The sequence below is a fragment of the Podarcis bocagei genome (genome assembly GCF_964188305.1).
Source record: "Podarcis bocagei genome assembly, chromosome: 13".
NCBI lineage: Eukaryota > Metazoa > Chordata > Lepidosauria > Squamata > Lacertidae > Podarcis > Podarcis bocagei.
The window spans coordinates 12,798,296-12,819,581 of record NC_138138.1 but is presented as its reverse complement, the minus strand read 5'-3'; the positions used below and the strand labels follow the sequence as shown (position 1 = coordinate 12,819,581).

The window sequence follows — 21,286 nt, the reverse complement described above, 5'->3', positions numbered from 1 at the left end:
TCTCAAGGGCAGTGATAATGAGAAGCAACAGGATTAATTCCTTCATGATTCCAGTCATAAGTGAACGACTACCATTGGCCCCAATGAGAAAGAAAAAAAAGTGTTGCGGCTGAGGCATTTGTATGCAAAATCTATACCTATCAAGCTGTGGGGATTTCCATTTAGGCATTATATATGTATTTTATTTTCAGAATACCTTGGGATGAATTGTATTATTTTGCAAGTGTCCTTGAAGTATGGGAGTTCCTCTGCCATCCATCCAGACATTTTAAACACTAAAGCTGTGTATTTTAAAAACTAAAGCTTTTAAGAAAACGATGGTCATTGTAATGCAAAAAGCTTAGAAGAGAGTGTGCCTTTAAAGTAACTTCATGCGGTATGGTAAAATATGCATAATCTGTATGCATACACAGCTGTAATTGTCTGGCCTTCGCTATTGGTTTAGATATCAGGACATGCATTGCCATGCTGCTGCTTGATATGCATCCTGTCTCCTTAAGTTGAGATTTTGCCGTGAGCATCCTAAGGGGGGTGCTGATTTACCGTGACGCAATGGGTTAATGAAGAATGAAAGTAGAGCACAGACATTCTACTGAGAAGACGTAACAGCTTGCCTGCAGCTGTAGGGCTCTACGTAGGCACCTGTGGGTCTCAGTGTGTTTAATGCACAGACTGCAGTATGAGGCTAGCACTGACATTTGCTGACTCCAGTATACTCCTTTGCCTGCTGTTCTGCCAGCTTCTGCACCATCCAGAAGACAGGCAAAATGGTGCAGTGTGTGAGAGGCTTCCTTAAGAAACAATAACCTTCAGTATGATGCAGAGGTAGGTTTGCAATGCCGTTTAGCTGCACAGAGAGGGGGAGAGCAAGAGGAATTTGCTTTAGCAAAAGCATTCTGATTATACTAACCTATTTAATCCTTATTTTAGTTACAAGGATTTAAATATTGCAAATAAAATAACATTTGCATGCCAATAGAAATAAAATTGACCATATTACTTACATGCATTATGCAGTATATACTGGTTTTCCTTGTTTTTAAGAAATATTTTTATTCTTGTATCAAGCTGTATTCTGTAGCTAACATTACAGCAAGCTTCTTTTAGTCACAAATTATTTTCAAGTGAGGGAGGCAGGAGAAAAGAATAAAGTTTTATTTTATAATAGAGTGGAGGAATCTCAGTTGAGATGGCAGAGGAGGAAAACACGCAGTGGAAAATGAATGCTACACTTGCCACTTTATCTTTTATTGATGAATGCAATACCCTGTTAGGTTTGAATTGCAAATGGTCAGCATTAAAAACAGTGCCTTTGTCTGACTGTTGATCAGATTGATCCTGTTGGAGACAGGGAGGGATATAAAAGAACCACGAAGAACCCGAGAAAACAAACATTTAAGAACAGTTGGCTTATGCTTTATATTTTTTTGCTCAGAACATTGTATGTCCAAGATAGCTTTAGGTTATTAGATTGATATGAAGATACAACAACCGTACAAACATTTTAATAAAACCTGACACAGAATGATACCTCATTGCGACATACTATTTGTTAGCTTTTAAAGATGGATTTTATGTTTGTTTTTGAGCAACCTACTTTGGCATGACTCAAGCTTTGGTCGCTGGATGCTAGTGATTAAGGAGCATGATGAGAAGGTTAAATTAACTGGCCACACCTGGGCATTTGGGGGCATTTTAAACTCTGATATTGTAAGTTTATAATTAAGTTACTCCCACAAAAAGTGGGAGTGAGAAACGTTTTAAGCAGTGCTGTGTTAACTGAAGGGAAAAGGGATCATACAGATTGCTGTCCTTTGGTTAAAGCAGTTAGAAAACCTTTGCTTAAAGAATTGCTTCTGTCAGTGTACCTCAAGATAAAAACCTCTCATATACATAGAAATGGCGTGGTTCTATGGATTATGATTGTGTGCAAATTACCCAACATGATGATTGCGTTCATGGAATAAAATGGTTACACAGGAGAAGAATGGGAATTTAATGGAGATGCAGTTTAATGCAGTTTTGTATGTTAAGAAGTACAGGCCTGAATGCCACCCATACTGAATACTGGTACTATTTCATTTTCATCCTCTTATTTTGAGGAATGGAAGGCTTTCCCCTTATGTTTCAGTAGCATGTTGCTGCTGACTGGGTAGTCACTGGTGTGTTTCAATTGTAATCATGTTATTACTTGAAAGCAGCAAATTATTTGCCAGATTTACATATGCTTGCTCTACCTACTAAGGCTTAACCATGTGATAACTTCTGGACATCTTAATGTCTCTAGAATGTTATATAATGCTGATGGAGTGATTGCAGATGAAATGGAGTAATATGATTGGTTCTGTAATAGGATACAGTAACAGTGGGAAGTGTTATACCTTTCTGATTCAACCTCACCTTCAGCATGCTGGTGAGAAACAATCATTTCTGTTAATTTTTAAAGTTAAAAAATAAAGATGAATTGCAGTGAGAGATGTCTTGAGCTGTTTCCTTTAGAGAGCAGCACGTTTTGTCTGGATCAAGAGGTACTCTGTTCTTTATTGTGTAGTGAATATTCATATATTATGCTATGCTCTTTGAGTTGGTTTGTTAGACAAATGATTGCACTATATATTTTGACATACAGGCACTTTGCAGTTTGCAGGAGGAGGTGTGGGCAATCGCTTAAAAATGGGATGTAAAATTTTACGTTCGTGACAGATTAGCTGAATAAAACCGTGGGCCGTTAGCTTCGAAATTGTTTAAATTTATCTTTAAAAAGGTGTAATTTTGGAGATCATTGACACGCCTTGTAATTGGCATTCCTACAGCAGGCTATTGCAGTCCAAGCAGGAGGAGAATAAGCAGTCTTCCTTCGACTGCTTATTAGGTCAGAATAATGTATGCTGGCCTTGATATATTTATTACTTATTGCAAGCTGATGCAGTGAAACACACTTCTTGCTTTATTAAATGTATGACCATTTCCTTTTAACCTAAAATATTTAAAAGGCTAATTATACTCTGAAGCTTCTTGTTGCGAAAGGTACCTGTTTTGAGATAATAGAATTTAAGCCTTGTTTTTGCTTGTGTTTCAGAGGCTGTAGAATGTAGATGGCTCTGCAGATAAGAGTTGCAGATAAAATGGGATGTTGCAGTGTTAGAAGCAAAATATATTCTGTTATGTAAAATATTTGTTGCTATGTATTGTTTTAGCACTTACATTTCGTGATCATCTGGTATGCTAATAGAGAGGTAGAATAGAGACATCTGCTTGTTAGTCTTTCATGCTGAAAACAAAATGGCTGGTGACTCCCATTGCTGCAAACTGCAGATGAAAAACTGGCTGCAATTAAAATATATTTCCAGTGAAAGGGGAAAGCACAATGATTTTGACTCGATGTTTGGTGCCAGTTGTTGTTTGCAGAGAAGAAGAGTATAAAACAGTAGGTTCTTATTAGAGCAAATTTGCAGGCATATAGCCTGGGCTGTGATTTCTAAACAAAGTTTTAAATGCGAGATTACATGCCAGATGAGTATTTTTAGTTCCGCTTTTGCATGTGTTTATTATCTTTTTTAGAGCAACTAATGTTTCCATTTATTTAAAATAAAATATCATTTAATTGCTGCATGTGAGGTGCCTCAAATAAAAGTAAATGAAGTTCAAGTTTCTGAATACGTAGGCTTAAAAATTTATCTTAGGAGGGGGAAAGGCTTTTCATGTGTGTACTCAAAGCATCTATAGGGGAGCAGCTGTTATGGGTTTAAATGTAGGAAAGTGATGTTACAGAAGATAATTCTCAACTTTCTGGGATACAAGGAATTGTCCTTCTAGCCCCTTTTCCTAAAGTGACAATTCCAGACATGACTTTTCAATTTCCAGCTGGCTGTCAATTGAATATATAGATCCACTCCCACAGTGGAAGTCACTTGTCTGCTCTGACCCAAGCAAATGCAGTCTCTGTGTGAAAATGATTTGGTCATGCCACACCCAGCAGCCTCTTAAGGCATACATAACTGTGTGGCAGTCTATGCACACACGAACACCATTTATTTCTGTCCACAGCAATATGCGCAGAAGCTTCTGCTGCCCCAGGACTGTCATTCTCAAGATGTAGCGTATTTTGACAGTGGGCTAAAGAGATTCCCTTCCCCTGCCCCCAATAGTTATTCTCCTGATGGCTATCGGAAATGTATTGATGATCCAATTTAATTTACATAGCAGCAAAGAGCTTCACCATCACATATGTGACTATAGAATCAAAGAATAGTAGAGTTGGAAGGGATCATGAGAGGCCATAACTCAGTGGTAGAGCACACTAGATGCCGAAGGTCACACATTTTATTCCTGGTATCTCCAGTGAAAAGGATTGCAGATTAAGAGACTTGGGAAAGACCACAGGCAGCTAGTTTTGACTGAAACCGCTCTGAATAGGTTGGAGGAGGTGGAGCAGCAGCTTGTACCCATTTTTCACCCCAGAACAAATATATTTTGATATAGTGCTTACCACATTTAGTCATATTTGATTGACTGATTGATTGATTGATTGATTGGTTGATTTTTTTACAGCCTCCCATCAAGAACTATTTCCTGAGCAGCTTACAACAAAACCATCTTAAAATACAACATATAACACTTAAATGCAACAATAACAAGTAACGGACAGAAAAAAACCCTAGCCCCCTCTTAAAAAACAACCTTAAACACAAACAACATAAAACAATTTGTAGCTTGGATTTAAAAAAAACAATTGAAAAGCCTGGGTGAATGAAAATGTCTTAATCTTGGTGCAGAAAAGACTAGGAGGCTGAAAAGCAGGGTAAAAATGTTACAAAAAAATAGCTAGACTGCAGGGTGAAGTATGGTCAGAAGCAGCAGGGTGCAGGAAGTTGAAGCGAACCCCAGAAACCCTTGGAATTAGTGTGTCCCTGGATACTGTAGCTAACAATACTTTGCACCGTTTTAGAGGACTCTGGACACATTTGAACTTTTCACAGGGCAATGGCTTCAGCCACAACTTGGGTGTGCTTCCTTCCAGCATATCTTGTGTGTCCCCTGTTCCCGCTTGTTGTTGTTTAGTCGTGTCCAACTCTTCCCATGGACCAGAGCATTTCAGGCACTCCTGTCTTCCACTGCCTCCCGCAGCTTGGTCAAACTCATGTTCGTAGCTTCGAGAACACTGTCCAACCATCTCGTCCTCTGTCCAGCCACTGGGGAATGGGGGCTGAGATTTGCCACTAGGATTCAACTGCCAGCCCTAGAATAAACAGTACTGGACTGGCTAGACCCAGTAGTCTTAACAATGATAAGACAATGATAAGACAATGTTCAGAATAATAAAAAAGACAGAACATGGGGGGGGGGTTTACATGCTTATTTATTTGCAGATCTAAATTTAGCAAGGTGGATAATGTGCAGGATTAGTACCTCTTGGTTCCATTTCTTGTTTTTTTTCTTATGGGCCTTCCACATTTTAGGGGAGAGTCTATAGCTCAGTTGCAGAGCACATGCTTTTGCACGCAGAGGGCCCCAGTTCCCTGTCATTTCCAGTTAAAAGGTTTCAGATAGCAGAGCTAAGAAACATCTCTTCCTCTGACTCTGAGAGAGAGCCCTGCCAGTCAGAGTAGACAATCCCTGTCTGGCTGGAATATTGCTCTGACATTATCAGGCAGCTTCAAATTATACTGCTAGTGATACTGAATTAGCTATTCCAGGTGGCTGACTTTCTAAAGAGGAAGAGGTCCCCTGTTCGCAGCTCATCTCTTTCATGAGATGCTTTGAACTGTTCTGTAAATCCACTGTTATATTTACTGCTGTTATTACCATGTAGTTAATACAATTAACTCTGCGATGGCTATAGGTGACTTTTTCTCATCAAGCTCCTGTCATATTAGTTTGTTTACATAATCTCCTTTTCTAGACAAGGGAATGGGAATCCAATGAGCAAGGAGCTTATATGAAATCACTGGAATTGCTTAACTTTAAGCATGGTTGATCTTTTACTTTCAAACAGCTGACTCCCCTGCCATATCTCAAAAACAATATTTAACTCCCCAGCATCTCAAAAGCAGTGTGCCTTGCAGCTTCAGAGCTGCTGTTTTGGGCAAAGCATGTCTAAGGCTGCAATCCTATGCACACTAAACGGTGACTAAGCTGAAATGAATACAAAAAAACCCCACCTTCTGAGTTAACGTGCATAGGATTGTGCTGTAAAACACACTTTTGACTATTTGGCAAGTGAAAAAAGATTTTGAGAAGTTCATTTGCAAAACCATTAAGATAAACAGAAGCAGGGAAGCAACCAGGGAAGCAGCTGGGCCATGAGATAGCAGGTGGGAAGATAAACATTGCAGAGAATCCAGATAAAATATTTCTGTTCATTGAAGCTAACAGGAGTTTTCCCTTCTTGCAAACAGCAGGTGAGTCAGCCAGGTCTGGGACTGCAACAGGGTTCAGAAGGCTAAATCTCCTCTACCCTGATGTTGGGGTCCCAATCAGGACTGGAGATCTGCATGGGCTATTTGTGAAAGCAAAACCCTGCACTTAGAGGCAAACCACATAGTTAATGTAACATGTAGTTTGCCCCTTAGATGCCAGAGATACACTATTGTTTTACTTGTTCTGCTTATTATGGATAACTTGCAGCTTGTTCAGCTTGAGGATGGTATTTTGAGCTTCCCTGGGTGGACCTGTGCTCAGAAAGGCAGTATATAAATAATTTTACATTGAAGGATGGTGGCTAACTACGTGTACCCTTTACCTCGTTCTTTCTGGTTAATTAAAGCTGCCAGAACTAGCTCCCGTACATAGGGTGGAATTCAGTGTTGCACCATTACAAATGTCTTGCCTGTGCAAACATTTTAGCTTGACAGACAGAACAATCTCACCCTCCTCACACTCTCTGTTCTGGGTTATCTCCTGATACCCTCCTCGAACCATGGGGGAAGGGCAGAAGGGGAGAGGGGGAAAGCCCCACTGCGCAAGTGAAAGTCCTTGTTCATGGCTCAGCTGAGGAGACTCCTTAGGTGAATCTCACTCTTAGACATCGGAGGTAGCCAATCTTCTGCTCAGCTGGTGCCTCTGCATCCCATCTCCGGGTGTTTCTAGATGAAACTGATTATTTTAGACCTTTTATGATCTGAGTTCTAACTTTGTTTGGGGATAGAAAATGACTTCCAGAGAATCCCAGCAGCAGCCCCCCAGCACAACCCTAGTGACTTGCACTGAGAGATGGACTGAGAACATGCCAACATGTTGATTCTTGTACACCTCTCAGCAGCTTTTGATACCATCAACCACAGTATCTTTCTAGGTCACCTTGTCAGGGTGGGAATTGCTTTTACATTGTTTTATGTACACATTGCACATACTGGACACACCTTTCACCACAGAAATTGGGCTTGAAAGAACATTTTGTCAAGCCTAATGCCTGGGGGCAGCAGGAAGAATGAGTGTGCATATGCAATGGTTGTCATGTTTCTGTGCACGTGTGTATGGTGCCTACAACAATTTCTCTGGTTTGCAAATGTGCTCATGGGTCCCAAAAGATTGGTGACCCATTTATGGAAGGATGTTCCCAGAACGTTGTGCTGGGAAACTATTGTCCTTTTATGTGGTTGTCTCTGTCTTGTACCTCATACTGATTCACATCGACATGAAATTTTGGCCAATGTCATCCAGAGGTTAGTCTGAATAGTTACGAGCATATTTTCCTCATCATTGTAGGGAAGCACTGAAAATTTTGAACTAGTGTTTGGAAGCAGTTCTGGTGTGGATGAGGGCAAACAAACAAACTTGTTTCAGAAAAGCAGAGATATAGTGTTGATGGTAGACTTCACTGGTCTGGTTGGAAGTATCTGGTTTGTTTTCTGGCTCAAATTAAAGTACTAGAAATGACATTGAAAGCTCTAAAAAGCCTGGGATCATAAGGACCATATTCATCCATTTGAATCTTAAGATAGGCATCAGAGGTCCTGCCATTTTTCCTTACCGATAGCTGGAAAACGAGGACAGGGCTTTTTTGGTAGTGACACTATAGCTGAGCACTTTCCAGGAAAGTCTGATAGCCTTTCTCTTTTTTCCATTTTTAGATGGCAATTATGAATGTGTTTCTTCATTTTTTTGCTGCTTTTTAATGCTGCTGCATGCTTTTAACTTACATGATTTTTATATTGCATTGCTTTTCTGTTAATGATACCGCTTCAAAAAATAAATATGAAAAACATTTTGTAAATAATTGAAATAAATTGTATTCCAACTTTGTTTTCTAAGTGGCAATGAGAGGTCAGGAAAGGTCAATATATGGGTTTTAAGTAATAGTTGGGGTTTTTTCCAGATGCTTTAAGTATGATTATAGAATAGAGAGATTATTTTCTTATTGTTATCAGGCTTCTAAACTATCCCAAAATAATGTTCAGGCAAACATGTTGGCAAAAGATTCCTGCATTGCAGGGAGTTGGATTTTCCTTCCAACTCTATAATTCTATGATTCTGTGTTGCAGAAGATGCTGAAGAGAGCATTTGTGCTCATGTCATGCAAACCAGGCACCCATGAACCTTATAGCCTTACAGTTCGTAATACTCATTTTTATTTTTTTAAAAAATCTGTCCCACCCTTCTAATGCCTATGTATTGCTTAGTGTGGCTTATACAGATTATTCTCTGTTTTGGACAGGGTTGCAGTCCCCCTGAAGTGTTTGGTTGGTAGTCTGAGGGTTCTCCTTGATCTTTTTTGGTCACTTGATCACTGGGGGTATAAGTAACCTCCATGCAGACTTCTGCATTTTCACCTGCCACATTCATGATGCCCAACGTGCTGCTGCTGCTCTCTGGTGAGCATGGTAAACAACCAACCTCCCACTCATGTTTGAGTTTGCAGAGGCAGGTGGGGATCATACTACCAGATCCCCGGTTTGTGGCAGTTTCTGCCCCCCTCTCTAGCTGCAAGGTTAGGAGGAAGGCTGGGGGTTGCTCGGGTGATTGTAGAAGAGACTCCTGCTGCATCTTCTCTCCAAACAGTCAAGCCAATGAGGGACTATGGTACTTCCTTAGCTGTTTGGAGGAGAGACATCCAACTGTTCTGGAGGGAAGCATCCAGCCAGCATACCTTACTGCTCTAAGTGGCCAACCTGCCCTGCAGGACTCAAACCAGCAGGCTGCTTGGGAAGACTGGACACAGGCTTCATGGTCAGGCAAAGAGTGTAGTTCCTGCTCCTAGGGGCCTTTACATGTGAGCTATGCAGAGGGGAAAGGCACAGCATGGGGAGAAAAGAGAGTGGAAAGTTATTTCAAAAGGGGTTGTTGAGAGTGGGGCAGCAAAGGAGAAAGGCTAAGGGAAGCTGAGGAGCTGGGGAGAGATGTCATGAAGAAGAGAAAGAAATGATGGAGGGAAAGTGGATGGGCGAGAGAGCAGAAAGAAGAGTGGTCTCTCCTAGACTGAAAAGACCTGCAACAGACACTGCTATTCAATTAGCAACAGCTGATGGACTTTGTTTATTTATTTATTCCTCAAATCTACTGTTGCCAGGTAACCAGGAGTGATTTGTGTTGAGTCACTGTGGAGTGTGTTAATTGTTCATGAATTGTTAACAGTTTTTATTCTTATGAGATAAAGAAAGACTGTTGTAATTCATTAGACACTTAGAGTGATTGCCAATCTGCCCCTCCTTATCTTCATTACAGAACCCTGAGGCATTAGAGGAGGAACCTGGTGACCACAATTTTTGACTTGGGCAAAAATTGTAGGCCTTTGCCTCTGTTGAACAGAGTTCCTCTTACCAGCTTAGGCTTGCAGTTGGAATACCAGCCTATCTAGACAGCAGGAGCATGTCCTTAGTTATTCATGATCCAGTAACCACCAGATTTGGAGTACTATAATGCATTATAAATGGGACTTCCATTGCTGATGGTAGCTTACTGGGACTGGGTGTTATGTATGTTCATATTATATTGGTGCTCCATCCACTGCACAGACTTCTGGTCTATTTCCATACTCAACCCAAAGTGCCAGTTTGAGCTTTTAAGCCCTTCACAATTTGAGATCAGGATACTTTAAGAATCTCTTCTCTTCATATGCATCTGTCCAGACTGTTAGGATCTTCATCTGCCTTCTGTTTCCAGCTGTCCTCATTAATTAAAGTGTAGTGGGTGGCTTCTGGTGAACATGCCTTTTCTGTACTGGGGCCCTGACGATAGAACGGTCTTTCTAGCGAAGCTCACCTGGTGCCCAGGAATCTTCACTTGGTCGCAAGTGGCTGATAGTCAAAATGCAAAATGCGCCGGGTGTCTGGGGAATTTCGAACACTGTTTCGGGCTATGATTCTATACTGTGGAAAGAGCATGCAAGTTTTAGATGAAAAAGTGGGGGGGAACAACTATAAAACCCATAAAGCACAGCTGAGGAATACCAAGGCCTCATAATAAATGATTAGCTCAGTTTTGGTAAACCATGGTATGGAATTCTTAAGCACAAACAAGTAACAAATACCTTTCAACATATAAAGATTTATTCCTCTCAGCACTGAGCAATTGAAGCCACTTAGAACTAAAATGGGACAACATACCAGCTCCTGAAGAGACCATCAATGGCCAGAGATAACTACAGTGGTACCTCAGGTTAAGAACTTAACTCGTTCTGGAGGTCCGTTCTTAACCTGAAACTGTTCTTAACCTGAGGTACCACTTTAGCTGATGGGGCCTCCCGCTGCTGCCACGCCGCTGCCACAAGATTTCTGTTCTCATCCTGAAGCGAAGTTCTTAACCAGAGGTACTATTTCTGGGTTAGCAGAGTCTGTAATCTGAAGCGTCTGTAACCTGAAGCTTCTGTAACCCGTGGTACCACTGTATTGGACACACTTTTCCTCACTTGACCTGGGAATGCTTAAGAAACACTTGTGTGCTCTGAGGGAATGTGGAAGCTAGGAAGCCCAGGCCAGGGAGCTTGTGCCACCAGTTCTTGAACAGACCATTAGTTGGCCTAAGAGGACTCTGTTGCTCTATATTTTATAAAATTTATTTGTCTTAGTATTTTAAGACCAAACTGCCGGAGGCAGTGGAAGACAGGAGTGCCTGGCAGGCTCTGGTCCATGAGGTCATGAAGTGTCGGACACGACTAAATTGTATTTAAATTGCAGATAATGAGTCTATCATAGAAAACACACCAAAGATTCCTTGGCACTTAAATACAAGTAAACCTCTTCTGACATGAGCTTTCATTTGCAAGCGCCTACTTCAGGGACATGGGTGACAATGTGGTCTAAACAACAGAGCCTAGGGCTTGCTGATCAGAAGGTCGGCGGTTCAAATCCCTGCGACGGGGTGAGCTCCCGTTGTTCGGTCTCTGCTCCTGCCAACCTAGCAGTTCGAAAGCATGTCAAAATGCAAGTAGATAAATAGGTACCGCTCCGGCGGGAAGGTAAATGGCGTTCCAGTGCGCTGCTCTGGTTCGCCAGAAGCAGCTTAGTCATTCTGGCCACATGACCCGGAAGCTGTACGCCGGCTCCCTTGGCCAATAAAGCAAGATGAGCAGTGCAACCCCAGAGTCGGCCACGACTGGAACTAACAGTTGGGGTCCCTTTACCTTTACCTATGCAGTTTTTTATGGTTCTGACACTGAGATTAATCTTTTGTTGTCATCAGCTGCAGAAGTATATGGGTGGGGAAGTTAAGTTGCTTCCTTAAAACTGAGATAATGGGTTGGTTGTGTTTTCCCGGGGACAGGATTTTGGAAGACAGGGCTGCATCATGCCTGTTAAGAGAGTACATACCTGTTAAGAGAAATAGTATCGAACTCAGTAAAACTACTACTCATTTCCTCTCTATTCTGTATGTGAATAACTCATAATCTATTTGTTAAAGTAGCGATACCCATAAAGCTGCTTATGGCTTAATTTTGTTCTTCTTTCCTTAAGTGCCAAATGAGAAATGGCATTACACCATCTTCACTTACGTGTGGGAGACAGGGGTGCCATCTCACCCTTAGGACTGTGGGTGCCCGCTACCGCAAGGTGTACATGTGACGTCACATGCGTACGCATGTACATAATAAATTAAAACAATTCTTTAAAAATATAGTTAAAAAGACTCTTCTTAAAAACCTTAAAACTCCCTTAAATGAATCAAGTCTTCAAAAAAATTATATGATCTAAGAAAGTCTTTAAAGGAATCCTTCCAAAAGAATTTAAAAATTATAATGTAGCACCTTAGAGACCAGCTGAGTGGTTTTAGGCATAAGCTTTCGTGTGCCTGACCCCGACATTTATATTATTATTGTGGGTGCCCAAGCACCCACGGGACCCTGCAGTTAACTCCTATGGTGGGAGAGATAAGAAATGCCGGGAGCTCTAGAAGGAATTATGAGACTGAAGTCCCTAATGTAAGGTGTGAGTTGGAAGGGCACCAGATCCATAGCCTGGAGACTGTGTATTGATGTTTTCGTGGGAAGCTCCACTCCGTCATTTCTCCAGCAGATAGGAAAGCGCCACCCTTCCACCAACAAGGTGAACACAGCCAGAGATTCTTTGCAAACAGATTTCCTTCCAACAACAGGAAAAGGCTGAGTTGTCCCAGTTCCTAGAGTTGCCCAGATGTGGCTCATCTTTGTTTAATGCAGTTCCCTGTTGCAGTGTATTTCTCCTCCGTGCTGAAGGAACCTTGCCACAACTATATGCTTGTATTTTACAGATTACTGCTTTGACAAAAAATAAATATATGCAGTAGAAAAGCATCTAAAAGATATAAACACAATTCCTGTAGCAGTTTTATAAAAAATACCCAATATCAAATGAGTGAACTGCATTGTTCATTATATTACTATCATGCCCACCTTTCAAGAAACATGAGCATAGGAGGAAGGGAAGCTTAATAATAATAATATTAATAATAATAATAATTTATACTCCGCCCATTTGCCTGGGTTTCCCCATCCACTCTGGGCAGCTTCCAACAAAATATTAAAAATACATTAAAACACCAGTCATAAAAAACTTTCCTAAACAGGGCTGCTTTCAGATGTCTTCTAAATGTCAGATAGTTGTATATTTCTTTGACATCAGATGGGCGGGCATTCCACAGGGCAGTTGCCACTACTGAGAAGGCCCTCTGCCTTCAGAGGGATTGACTATACTATAGATACTATCAGATCAGAGGAAGCCAAAGGAACTCAGGAATTCAGCTTATGTGACTGTAGCAAAGCAGTTGGTTGATAGCTTAGCTGATTGTGATCATGGACAAACAGCAAGGCAATTGGACACCAGCTCCATGACACACCAGATATGCTTCATATTAGATAAATTTTCAGACTCCTTGGATTTTTCATTTCCCGTGGAGGCATTTGCTTCCAAGAGCATAATTGTTAAGGGCTATGGAGAATTTCTGTCATTTGGAGTTTGGATGTGGCATTCTCAAATCCACTGTTTGTACATGCTGTTTGACCTTAGTTTTCCCTTGAGTAATACTTGTCACAAATGAATCATTGACTCATACAACCTGTGCTGAATTTAATTTGATCGGCCTTGTACGTAAGAACTCCTTGCAAGCAAGTGCATGGAATTAATTCTGTGCAGGCAAGTGAGCAGGCTGGCATAGGAAGGAGAGATTTCTCAGTCCCTTCTCTGCTATCCCACCAGGTAGAAAGCTTTTTTTATTTTTGCTAGTCTTCTAAGAGCTCTTAAAAAAACAGGCTAGTAACTTTTCCGGCTTGATATATAAGACTCAATTAGACATGCCACTGTACTATTCTCCATTCTATTATGGGCTGTACCAATAATACCTAGAGAAGTCAGGGAGCAAGGAAGACTTTGACCAGCCAGAGGGAGGAGCTGGACAGTGATGGCGCTGGAGGCAGAGGGGAAGGGCACAATCTTGTCACAGAGAGCTAGGTGCCACCTTCACTGGGGCATCAGATACACCCACCCAGATGAGTATGGATGGGTGTGCCTTGCAGATCCATAGGGAAAGAGAATCTCGTGAACTCAATCATCTTTAAAAACTTGGCAAGAGGTGTGTGCCAACTATTGGGACATCTTTGTAGCTTTTGTTCAGTTGTGACTTCTGGACCTTGTGATGGCTGCTGAGGTTGTACTGCTATGAGCCTGAATGAAGATCTCTTCCTTATTCTCAAGTAATAGGACCCTTGTACCTACGGGACCGCCTCTCCTGGTATGCCCCACAGAGAAACCTACGGTCTGCAAATAATAACATCCTCAAGGTCCCAGGCCTCAGAGAGGTTAGGCTGGCCTCAACTAGAGCCAGGGCCTTCTCGGCTGCGGCTCCAAACTGGTGGAATGCTCTGTCACAAGAGACTAGGGCCCTGCGGGACCTGACATCTTTCCGCAGGGCCTGCAAGACAGAGTTGTTCCGCCAGGCTTTTGGTCAGGGCGCAGCCTGACTCCCTCCTCTGGCAACCTGCTCAGAATTTTGCTTAATTGGTTGCCATCAATTTGATTTAATTAATTTTTATAATGAAATATTTTTAGATTGTGTGATTATTTGACTGATTATTTGATTGTTGTTAGCCGCTCTGAGCCCGGCTTCGGCTGGGGAGGGCGGGATATAAATAAAATTTATTATTATTATTATTATTATTATTATTATTATTATTATTATTATTATTATAGTTGCTCTCATGGCTTTGGACGGGAGCACGACAGTGGATAACCTCAGGCCTGGAGACCACATATGGTCCTCCAGACCTCTCTATGTGTCCCTTGGAACTCTCATGCGGTGACACCCATACCTAGCACTTTTTTTGAGTGCTTCATGCTTGCCTCAATGGAGAATAGAGAGGATTGTGAGTGTGTGAACAAACTAGGCTAATACAGAAAGGTAAAAATTTACATTTACTCCTCCCTATTTTCTCTCTGGCCCTGCCTACCAGTTAGCATTTATCCCCTGATTGGCTGAAAAAGATTCTTTACCCCAGCTGTAGCAAAATCCCAAAAATCCTATAGAGACACCAGCAAAACAAATAAGGACTGCCAACCTATGAAATGGCTTTTGTGTTACTCATATCATATGCCTTTTAAATAATAGATTTTTGATTAATTGATGGTGAAATAAATTTATGCGAGTCTTTCTGAAGTACGTGTAAGTGATTTTGCAATTTAATATGCAAACTGCCTTCTCCTAAATCTGTTCAGAGATCCCACCTTATCCAATGAAACTAACCTAAGTGTGCCTAGAATTGCAGCCAAAACTACCATTTGGTATTAATTGTCTTTAATTCCCTATTTTTGTAATATCAGGTTAAAGCGGTGTTTGAAACTCTCATTGTTCTAGGCGCATTTTGCGACTGGGAGTTTCATTAGCGTGAGCAGTTGCTGAGCCTAGGATTTCAGATTGAAACTGCAGTGTGGAAGGAAAGGAGGACTTTTTCTGCCTCCCCCACATCCAGCTATTCTCTGAAGGCTATCGAAGAGACCCTCGTAATAATATTTTGGGGTGGGTGGGTAGGGGAAAGACTAGACCATGTGTAAAATGAACATAATATTTTAGCTGCAGTTCATTCATTTTCAGCTTTGTATTCTTGTTATAAAAAAAGTGTGCCTAGACATTCCGTTGTTGTGCCCATAACCTAGGTTGAAGGTGTCATATCTCAGTTTCTAACACTGCATCAAAGTAGCATTGACAAATAAAGAAGCATGAGCTAAAACTGCTTCCCAGCAACAGTGGCGTAGCGTGGGGGGTGCCAGGGGTGCCGGCCGCACCGGGCGCAACATCTGGGGGGGGGCGCGCTCGCTGCCTCCGGAGTCGCCGAAGAGCCTCGGGCGCAGGCTGTAGCGGAGCCGCATGTCTCGCGGAACCAACGAGCTGTGCGCGCGTCTGGGCTGAAGGCGCCCGGCAGGCAGCGGCTCTCAGCGCTCGCCGCGGAGGACGCGCCAGGCAGCCCCTCCTCACAGCCCCGCCTCCGCCGGTGCTGCTGCAGCTGCTGGGCCGTTGCATTTTCCTCGCCTCTCTGCCCCCCCTCCTCCTCCGGGCAAGCGGCGTCGTTTGGGCGGCAGCGCCAGCGGCAACTCGCAGGTTAGAGGTTAGGGGGGGCGCAAATTACTTGCCTTGCCCCGGGTTAGGGGGCGCAAACAACTCACGCTACGCCGCTGCCCAGCAATGAGTCTATCGAACAAACTGATTTAAGTTTTGTATCTTTTTTTCTTTATTGATCTCCAATTGATGTTTAGCTTGACAGTAACATGATTTTCAGAATTTTAAGTGTTTACTCCTGTAGACACCTTCTAGACTTGGAATGGTGGCATCAAAGATATTTGGGGAAGGTTTCCAAGGAGAATCTGAGGCCTAACTTTCTCTGTGGAAGTAATTTAGCATTGGGTATCTCACTCTTAAGTATGTGTGTGTTTGTGACTCTTGCTTGGGCAGACTTAGATTTTTAAGGCTATGTGGTAGTGAATATCACATTTGGCATGGAACGCTTTCCAAGTGTGAAGCCTGTCCTGCTACTATTATCTAGTATTGTCTGCCTCCTTTGCTTTTTCATTTGTAATTAAATTTATAGTTTATATACTTAATATAAGCTTCAGCTAGCTGTTAATGGCTTTACTTCAATGCACATTCTAGTTTGAGTATGCCATGCATTCTGGTATATATGTATTGACATGTTTATCTATTGTAACTAATCTGGTAATTTGATCAATGAGAATGACGTGTGGTTAATTGCATAAGATTTCCATGTCCCCATTTATCCACAAAGGTTTATTTGCATGTTAGTTTCTGCTGCTGCAACTTTTTTTTCCTGAACAGCCGCACAATATAAGAAACACTTGTGTATTATGATTGCTTGGATAATAAATTCAGTGTCAAGGAATATTTCATAGAATAAGCAGCTGGTTTTCAACTACTGGTTTTATTTTGAATATTATCAACTACTGATACTTCTTTCGATCAGTTTATCTAAATGGTTTAGATCTCTCTTGTAAAATTAAATGATGGGCATTGTGATTTTGTCCAGATATTTGTGGAGGCATTGGGAGACTCTTAAAGTAGATTTTGGGGGCCTTGGGTTCAGGGACTAATGACACGAACCAAAGAGATTTTGCTCTTGGGTTGCTTTCTTCCTCTTGCAACCAAAAGAAAACCAGCTGGCCTCCTAGCCTGATAGTGATGCTACTGGAAGAGAAGCTGCGTCTGCCAGATCGATCTGCCTTGCTGATTTACTTGTGCTGTTTTGGTTCCCCTGCAGATGGAGGAAGCGAGGAACCATCAGACCGAAGGCAGGCAAGCATAGACTACTGTCAGAGCCATTCTGGGCAAGGTAAGTAAACCGTGGATTTCCAGATATTACATATGCCTTGCATAGCCCATTTGTGATATTATATTTTAATGTATTTCAGTCTGCAGCGATGCACAATCTTTTTAGAAATGCCAAACACTTAAGGATGAAGATAGACTCCTGTGAATAGTTTTATGCATGTACTTCCGTCAAATGCGATTTAGACAAAATAATGTTCTGTTTCCTTGAATTCGTAGCCCCCACTTCTCCTTTTGTAGTGGGCTTTGTTGGGTATACTTTATTGGGAATAGGGAATAAAAATATGCATATCTGTTGGATAATGGGATATGATAATGCAGCAGCAGATTTCTTCAGAGAAAATACCACATCAGAATGCAGTTCAGTTGGGCTGCTTCAAGAAATCAGTGGAAACATATTCTGAGCACTAACCTGCTTGCTCCACTAAATCAGATCTGTGCCAGCTGTTTGCATACTTCCTCTTTTGCTCCACCTGCAAAAAAATTCCACATTTATTTATTTTGAAGCATTTAAAATCCACTTGATAGTTTTAAGTTCTCTAAGCAGTAGACACTTTAATATTTCTAGGAAGTAATTAAATCAAAATATGAAAGATGAACCTTCGTCTCATATCTTGAACAGAAATCTAATTAACTACCTGATAGAAAGTTATCTAATTTTCTGTCAGTAACTTATTAGCTACACAGATTGTGGAATGTCTGTATTACAAGTAAGTTAGCAGACTGTGGCATTGGAGATTACTTCATTTTTATTGTAGGTCTTCACTGTTCCAATCCAGAATATGACCACTTGGTCATTTTTGTGGCCCTGCTTTGGGAAGAAGGGCAGGATAATGAATTTAATAAATACATTATAACAGTATTAGTGCTAATGCCTCTCTAAGGCAAGATGAGCCAATGGGTTGTACCCAGCAATGTCAGTTTGGTTTGTGCAGAAAATCTCATTGCACAAGGTGACTCTGTAGTGGAACAAGTTCAATGTTAACGCTCTTTAGTTTAGCACACAGGTCTTTCTTAAGCATTCCCAGGTCAAGTGAGGAAAAGTGTGTCCGATACAGTGGTACCTTGGGTTACATACGCTTCAGGTTACATACGCTTCAGATTACAGACTCTGCTAACCCAGAAATATTACCTCTGGTTAAGAACTTTGCTTCAGAATAAGAACAGAAATCGTGCAGTGGCAGCAGGAGACCCCATTAGCTAAAGTGGTGCTTCAGGTTAAGAACAGTTTCAGGTTAAGAACAAACCTCCAGAACGAATTAAGTTCTTAACCTGAGGTACCACTGTACGTTGGATAGATAGAGCCCATGCCTATCTGTTTTTTGTTTTTGTTTTTACAATTGCTAATAAGTTCTCTAATCTAAACAGTTCTCTAAAACATATACAGGAGGCAATCTCCTCATGATTGTTTGCATGGCTAAATAAAGAGAGTATGGCTTTCATTGGAGGAGAAGTAAAGAATGGAGAATGAGAGAAGTGAATCTGCAACACTTAATAGGAAGGACTTGGGAATATATTTTATTTATTTATATAGGGATTTATATACTGCCTTTCTAATGCACGCAACTTACTCAGGGCGGCTTTCTGTAGTTGAAACCATAAACTCATAATAAAATAACAATATACAAAACCAGGCAATGTGAGATAAGATAGGGACATAATAAATAAAAATAAACATAATTGAATAAAACATTATCTATAGTGTAAGGCAAAACCTGCTGGGATAAAAATGAAGAGTCTTCCAGCTGTTGGAAGATGGCAAAGAGAAGGGACCAGTTTAGCCTCATGGCGCAAAGAGTTCTGCAGTTTGGGCATAGCTACTAAGGAGGCGCTTTCTCTAGTTCCTGTCAATTGTGCTTCTGCCATGAGTGAAACAAAGAAGAAGACTGTCTGTCTGTCTGTTTGTTTAATTTGTATACCACCGTATACCTGCAGGTCTCATGGCAGTTCACAGGATAAAATCAGAATATAAAACCACAAAATAAAAAAATAAAAATAAAAACAGAAACAGAAACAACCCAATACCTCCCTCCAAACACATTTTAGGGAAGTTTTTAATGTTAGTGTTTATTGTATTTTTAATATTCTGTTGGAAGCTGCCCAGAGTGGCTGGGGAAACCCAGCCAAATGGGCATGGTATAAATATTAATTATTAAAAGGGCATACGGTGTCAGTCAACTAAAGGTCTGGTTATAGAGGAGCGTTTTTGCCTGGTGCCTAAAATTGTATAATGAAGGTGCCAGGCAAACCTCCCTGGGGAGGGCATTCCACAGACAGGGAGCCACCGCAGAAAAGGCCCATTCTCGTGTTGCCACCTTCCAGAACTCTCGAGGAGGGGGCACACGAAGAAGGGTCTTGGAAGATGATCTCAGGGTCCAGGTAGGTTCATATGGAAAGATCTATGGAAGTGGACAGGATGAAATGGGAGGAATGGCCTCTAATATATCTTTGATTCAAGCTGTTTAGGTCTCTAAAGTAATCACCAACACTTTGCATTGCGCCAAGAAGCAGATTGGCATTCAGTGCAGTTGCTACAGGAGAGGCATGGCTGTCCACTTACATTCTTGTTGATTCATTCTGGACCAAGTGATGTCTCTGAAGACTCTTCAAAGATAGGCTCATCTAGAGTGCATTGTGATAATCCAGTCTGTATATGATTAATGCACGTGTTGGCATGGCCAGGTATGATCTCTACAGCAATGGGTGCGGTTAGTGGCTCAGCCTAAGCCAGGTATAAGCACTCCTGACTGCAGCTGCCACCTGAACACACATATGCTGAGTTAAATCCAGGAGCATCCCCAAACTGAACCTGGTTCTTAAGAGAAGTACAGTACTACCCCATACAAAGCACATTGAACCCCAGCTTCAGATTTTTGTCCTTTCTGACCCAGAGCACTGCTGCCTTGTCTGGATTACGTTTCAATTTATTAGCAGTTTTGCCACTTAAGCTTTTTACTGGTTTCAGAAGTTAACCTTATTCCCTGTCCCAGTGGGTTGCTATTTGAACCTTGACTGGGGGATCCAGTTGGTGCATTGACCAGAATTTGGCATGGTATACACTGGCCTTAATTGGATGAATTCAAATGCTCAGTATTTCTTACTAATTTGTATCTGTGCCCAGAAGGCATTCATTTGAGGGATTGGGCACTGTTTCAGTTCTTCTGATCAAGGCAATCCAGAGAAATGAGCTACAGTGTGATGTGCTAGTCGGTGCTAAACCCACGTTGGCAATGCAATTTATAAAACTGGCTCCCCAGGCTGAGAACAGGGATGTCCTGAAGGAAAACTGGCTTCTTTTTTATCATAGAGTCCATCTGAGAGCGCAAGGCTTTCACTATGGAAATTTAAAGATTTTCCAGTTTTTGATAGTTTTAGGACATCCCCCCCCCCCTTGTCAAGGACCAGCTTTCTTCAGAGCTAATATTTTGGGAGCCACATTAGGGTGAGTAGAGCCAGAGACAAAACTAGAATCATAGGACTTTAGAGTTGGAAGAAACCCCAAAGGACATCTACTCCAGCCCCCTGCAATGCAGAAATCTCAGCTAATGCATCCATGACAGGTGGCCATCCAACCTCTGCTTAAGATCTTCCAAGGATGGAGAGTTCAAAACCTCCCAAGGGAGACCGTTCCACTGTTGACCAGCTCTTACTGCCAGAAAGTTCTTCCGAATGTTTAGTTGGGATCTCCTTTCTTGTAACTTGAATCAGCTGGTTCAAGTCCTACACTCTAGAGCAGGAGAAAACAAGCTTGCTCCATCTACCATGTTACAGGCATTGAGATATGATTTATGTGGAGATTGTTCAGTTTGGTTGCGTACTTTTGGATGTTTAATTAATAAGATTATTTTTGTTAAGTTTATAATTATGTAATCCCCCCACCCCCGTGTTGTAAACCAGTACAGTGGTACCTTCGGTTACAAACTTAATTCATTCTGGAGGTCCATTCTTAAGCTGAAACCATTCTTATCCTGAGGCGCGCTTTTGCTAATGGGGCCTCCCGTTGTGCATGCGCTTCTGGCACACAAATTTCCATTCACATTCTAGGGCA

At 41.6% G+C, this 21,286-nt stretch overlaps 1 protein-coding gene and 1 long non-coding RNA gene across 2 annotated transcripts in view; one reads left to right on the top strand and one right to left on the bottom strand.

Annotated features, from left to right (window-relative positions):
* Nucleotides 1-21,286, top strand: part of TANC2 (tetratricopeptide repeat, ankyrin repeat and coiled-coil containing 2) — a 202,121-nt gene that overhangs the window by 56,514 nt on the left and 124,321 nt on the right. Inside the window, exon 4 of the mRNA XM_081166008.1 lies at nt 17,171-17,242. Within this exon, the coding sequence (XP_081022134.1) occupies nt 17,171-17,242 (72 nt within the window). The remainder of the gene's footprint in view (nt 1-17,170; nt 17,243-21,286) is intronic.
* Nucleotides 1-21,286, bottom strand: part of LOC308571453 — a 223,611-nt gene that overhangs the window by 155,596 nt on the left and 46,729 nt on the right. The window lies entirely within an intron of this gene.